The sequence below is a fragment of the Corylus avellana genome, chromosome ca2 (genome assembly GCF_901000735.1).
Source record: "Corylus avellana chromosome ca2, CavTom2PMs-1.0".
NCBI lineage: Eukaryota > Viridiplantae > Streptophyta > Magnoliopsida > Fagales > Betulaceae > Corylus > Corylus avellana.
Genome location: NC_081542.1, coordinates 3,653,233 through 3,658,849, shown reverse-complemented (window position 1 = coordinate 3,658,849; position 5,617 = coordinate 3,653,233). Strand labels below are relative to the sequence as shown.

Genomic DNA, 5,617 nt, shown 5'->3' with positions numbered 1-5,617 from the left:
TTTAGTAGTTTTACCTAATGTGTCAAATTTTTATTGAAGGCGGTAAACTACATTCGAATAGAATGAGTTCTTATTTTAAGTGCACACTTTTTGACATGGTAGTGAAAGTTACTATTAAATTTTGGACTGACCACCATTAAATTTCAGATCTAATAGTGATTGTTTTTTTGTTTTGGAACAAATTATCTCTTCATTGATATAACAATCAAATTTGGCAAAATGCTCCGTACAATGTTAAAGATATAATTTGAAATCTTCACAACTTAAATATTATCTATGATATATACAATAGCCACTCGGGTTATTATAAGACAATATGTATAAAAAGTTACCATTTCAATCAGTTTCAGATTTACAACAAATTCTGATCCGTTGCCAGACTTTGATTCCCTGACCTTTTTTTTTTTTTTTTTTTTTTTTTAATTTTTTTTTATTAATCGCAATCACATTCGCTGTCTTCACCATAGTGACAATTCTTCTTTATGCTTGATATCTTTTCCGTAATCGGTTTATGGTTTGCTTCCAAAAAATGAACCATAAGAAAATAAAAGACCGATTCAAAACTAATTTTGTTATTCGTAAGGGTTTGTAAAAACAAAACCTAAGAAAACAAATAAAACTTCGATCCCATAGATCGCTACTAAAAGCAAATCTAAAGATAAACACATTCTTATTTAAAAACAACGAAAATAAAATAACAAAAACCCAACACACTCACGTGTTCCACGCTCCACCACTGGCTAGCCATGCGCTGCTAAAAAGCACCCTAAGAACCATTGACACACGCACCCTGATCGATGTATGGTGGATGCGGGAAATTGGAGGTGTGGTAGGGAATTAGAGAAAGGAGGCAGGGAGGAGGAAGTCGTAACTCCCTCCTCCCACTCTGCTATGGTCTCTTTATGCTACTCTTTTTCTAGGGTTTGACGTCGAAAAATTGAAAGTTAGATCTAATAGTAATTTTCAATACCATGTCAGAGAGTGCGCATTTGAAAATGTGCAATTGGAAGTAATTCTACTATTATTTACACTAATTTACCATATTCATTTCACATCAGTTTACATAATATAATTTAAATGATTGATTCGAAAACCAATGTAAAATTAATGTGATAAATAAGTGTAAATAATAGCATTACTCTTATTATGATCAAATTTCCAAATTGGATAGATAAAAGAAAATGCTATAAATATGGCCATTAATTATACCCGATAGAAACCAACACAGCACCTTTCAAATTGACGAGTGGTCTGGAGGTATCAACAATATATGCCGTGTGAGGTATAATTCCTTGCATATTAATAAATCTTCCTACAACTACAAATGCTTAATTAGCAGTTAAAGGTATTAAGACATATGGGAGGTGGTGTTATTTTGCCTTGCATTATTTAAAAGTTTATCATGTTTTATGGGTGACCTAACTTCTCATCAGCATCGCCGACAAAGCATTATTGAAAGTGCCTATTGTTCATTGATAGAGGAGTAGGTCCCAAACACTCCACATCAACTTTCTAGTTAAGCAAAGATCCGAATTCTTGTTGATGAATCATATTCTGGCACCATTATAGCTCTTTGAAACTCCAATGGTGTTATCTACCTACTTTCCTTTTTTATCAGCCTTTTTTGAGCTTTCTTTGCTTTTCACACACCACACACAGGAAGCAAGAAAATCCACCAATCCTATTACACAAACTCTGGGATAGTGCACATTTCTGTCTAATCTCAGCATTCATAATAAGCAAAGAAAAAACGGCCCACCCCCACCCTCACCCCCATCCTCTTTAATATAAGAATGCAATATTGGTAAGCAAGGTGACATGGTACCCATATCTCTAGCTAGTTGGATTAGGGATTGAGTGGGAGACAGTTCATGTGGTCTGTTATAAAAAGAAAGTCATTAATATCCAATCATGGCTTCTGCCTACATCTTCTCTTTTTCTTTTTTGGTATTTTCTTAAGTAATCTTTTGATGAGGCCACAAACTTGTGCACGCAGTTATATGTATATTTTTCAAGAAAGAGCTGGAAACGAAAGAAAAAGAGAAAAAGAAAAAAGATCATCAAGGCTGCTGCTTGGAGGTAAGTAAAACATGGCAAAAGTGGGCTAATAATTGATACATGTAAAGTGAAACTTTATACTCAAGGAAGCATAGGAAAAGAAAGTGGTAGTAATAGTTAAATGTGGTACGCTAATGGGTGGCGAAGGAAAGGGCGAATCATCCTCTTGATGTGTCTCCCACTGCCATTTGTGGACTGTTGGATTCTACCTATGAGAGAGAGAGGAGAGAAAAGAGGAAGTAACATATGATTATATTGGAAAGATTTGTATCTCTCACACTCACACACACACACATATATATATATATATATATATATAGATTCTTTTTAATTTTAAAAATATTATAAATTCTTAAATTATGTGAATTCATGTCGTTTCTTACCTCAAATAACTTGAAAAATGCTACCAATAAAAAATGTGATATGTTACCGATAAGAATTAAATATATTTTTATCGTGTTATGTTGTAAAAAAATTGTGAGTCAAAGGTTGTCTTTCAATAGGAAAATTCTTTTTAAGTGCCTTGAAAACATGCTACTTTTTTAATAGATAATATTTTTCAAGCCGTTCGATGTAAGAAACAGTATAAAAATTCACATAATTAATTTTAAAATTTCAAATAAGAAATTGTAAGAAATCCTAATTATTTGTGCATATATATATATATATAGAGAGAGAGAGAGAGAGAGAGAGAGAGTAAGTAATTTATAAAAAAAAAAACATTAATAGATGTTAAGTCTTTAAGGAAAGTTGAAATTAATTATTTATTTTAGAATGATAAAACAAATTATATGAGTCGATGAAATTTTATATTTTCTTTTTGTTATTTGTTATTATAGTGGTGATAACAGTAGTGGGGTTCAAATGGTCAACCTATGTAAGAGAGATGGGGGGACTTTCATAATTTCGCAGTGACGAGATTCGTTTCTATACTCATTCTCACCTTTGATTAATAATCATAGCCACCCCCCCCCCCCACCCAACGCCCCCACAAAGAGTCCCCTTCATTCTCTTTCCCCTTCTTATAACCCTTTTGCTCCCATAACTTTCAACCATATTATCTCCTCCCCATTTCGCATAACACACAGGATTATTGTCTTCTCTCCCAAATGGGTTTTGATGATGTTTGTAACACCGGTCTTGTTCTAGGTTTAGGTCTCACGACAGCGCAAGAAAGTACAGCAGCATCCAAGGCAGCAAAGAAGCCGTGCTCCAATTTTGAGCCGTCTCTAACGTTAGGTCTTGCCGCCGGCGATAGTTTCCACCAACAAGCCCCGCCCAGCAGAAAGATCGATGTGAACAAAGGGTGTGAGGATTCGGTTGACTTTTATCGGCAGGCTTCCCCTCACAGCGCTGTTTCATCCTTCTCCAGCGGTCGTGTTAAGAGGGAGAGAGACCTTAGCAGCGATGAGGTTGAGGTTGAGGTTGAGAGAGTCTCTTCAAGAGTCAGCGATGAAGATGAAGATGGTCCTAATGCAAGAAAGAAGCTCCGGCTCACCAAGGACCAGTCTGCTCTTTTGGAGGAAAGCTTCAAACAACATAGCACTCTCAACCCTGTAATTAATCTCTCTCTCTCTCTCTCTCTCTCTCTGATAATAACTTTTTCTTGAGGATTATTATTGTTTGATGGATGTGTTGTTTCTAACTGAAATTGTTTTTTGTTTACAGAAGCAAAAGCAAGCTTTGGCAAGGCAGCTAAATCTACGGCCTCGACAGGTTGAAGTTTGGTTCCAGAACAGAAGAGCAAGGTATATATCATCATCCTTAATTCTAGTCAAAAACAAAAACCCAGATGATTATATGTTTTTTGATAGAAAATTAAGGTTCAATGAATTAATGAGATGTTGTTTGTTTGTTTAATTTGCAGGACAAAGCTTAAGCAAACCGAGGTGGATTGTGAGTTCCTGAAGAAGTGCTGCGAAACACTGACAGATGAAAATCGGCGGCTACAGAAAGAGCTACAGGAGCTGAAGGCGCTGAAACTAGCACAACCTTTGTACATGCACATGCCGGCGGCGACTCTCACGATGTGCCCGTCGTGTGAAAGGATTGGCGGTGTCGGCGAAAGCGCTTCCAAGAGCCCCTTTTCGATGGCTCCCAAGCCTCACTTCTACAACCCCTTCACCAATCATCCTTCTGCAGCTTGTTAGGGTGTTAGGATTAGAGAAATATACATCTCCGTAACCCCTATATTTTTTTTGGTCAAGGGCTTGCAGTGAAAGATTAGTGTAATTAAGCTGTAGAAAAAAAAAATAGTATTACTAATCAATTTACCTTTCTTTTTTTCCTTTTTTTTTTTTTTTTTTTACTTCATATCTCTCTCTCTATATATATGTATGCTTGTAAATCGTTAAACTTTTACGTCTATGAAGGGATAGCTATTATTTATGGCTCTGTTCTTTTTCCTTGACGTTTTTGGTCAGTTTGATTGTTGTATACGATGGATATATGGTGAACATGAGGTGCAACTTCCTGCGTTATTCAATTCTATTTTTGGGATATCCTTATTCTGCTTCTGGGACTCAAAAGGATAATTTTGCATATAATTAAACCTTGGAAAGATAAGGATGATTTAAATGAAGGATTTTGCATGAATGTTTGGCACATGGAGCAGTACTACTCTAATTTCTCTTTCTTAATGTTGAAGAAATCAATATTTAACCTAAATTGATCTGGCCCCAAATCCAATTAAATATTATTTGAAAAGTCTTAACTCATCATATGCCCCAAATCTATTAATAAATTAAGCTTCTTTTTTTTTTTTTAATGGTAATTGCTAATTAGTCACACCACTTCCATGCATGATGCTTTTTTAGTGTCATGAAATGAAAGAAATGATAGTGTGATAAATCAGTCGGAGGTTATGATTAAGTTAAAGGGCAGGTTATAGTTGTGGGGAGGGAGGTTAGCTCACGTGTAGAGAGAGAGAGAGAGAGAGAAAGAGAAAGAGTCATGGTCTATGAAATGAGTGGTCAGAGGCGTGTAGAGAAAGAAAGGAATGGATGATTTGATTCACTTGGGGAGAGGTATAAAAATTAGATTAAAAGAAAAGAAAAAAAAAAAGATTTGTGTTATGGTCTCGTGAGATGCTCTCCCTTTAAGGGGACTGGTGGGTCACACCCCACGTGATGTCCCAATGGCCCTCCCTTAGGCACTTAGGCCCTTTACCTTTTCCTTTTTTTTAAAAAAAATATATATATATATATTATTATTTTTTTTAAAAAAAAAAAATAATTTCCTCAACAATATCTTAGTACGGGATTTTTCATGAAGGTCAGACCATGCTATAATGGGGGCCCAAAGGCCCACCCTGGCTTTTGATTAAAATTCGTAATATCCATCCTAAAAGCTAGATATTCCATCAGATAATAATGGCAGAAATGAAATGAGTCAAATGGACGGTCGAGATGAAGGGGGCTTGGAAAGTGGCATGTATTCGTTGGAGGCACGCCATCATGATTAGTGCGGGCTATATCCTATGCATGAATGATGAGGAACTGCTATAATAGTCCACACATTACTCATACTGGTGTGGACCAAGAAATAATGAGAGGGACTT

General features: G+C 35.8%; 1 protein-coding gene across 1 annotated transcript; it reads left to right on the top strand.

The window, feature by feature from the left end:
- The first annotated feature begins 3,044 nt into the window (after positions 1 to 3,044).
- On the top strand, positions 3,045 to 4,514 carry LOC132170978 (homeobox-leucine zipper protein HAT22). Its single transcript, XM_059582152.1, has 3 exons — positions 3,045 to 3,614; positions 3,727 to 3,806; positions 3,926 to 4,514. The coding sequence occupies exons 1-3, from the start codon at positions 3,168 to 3,170 to the stop codon at positions 4,206 to 4,208; spliced, it is 810 nt and encodes a 269-aa protein (XP_059438135.1). The 5' UTR covers positions 3,045 to 3,167; the 3' UTR covers positions 4,209 to 4,514.
- Positions 4,515 to 5,617: the final 1,103 nt, after the last annotated feature.

What these genes read in the sequence shown, in the direction of transcription:
- LOC132170978 (XM_059582152.1), top strand. Translation starts at nt 3,168, where the DNA reads ATGGGTTTTGATGATGTTTGTAACACCGGTCTTGTTCTAGGTTTAGGT. An exon ending in AACATAGCACTCTCAACCCT is followed by an intron (nt 3,615 to 3,726) that starts GTAATTAATCTC and finishes TTTTGTTTACAG; the next exon opens with AAGCAAAAGCAAGCTTTGGC. An exon ending in TTCCAGAACAGAAGAGCAAG is followed by an intron (nt 3,807 to 3,925) that starts GTATATATCATC and finishes TTTAATTTGCAG; the next exon opens with GACAAAGCTTAAGCAAACCG.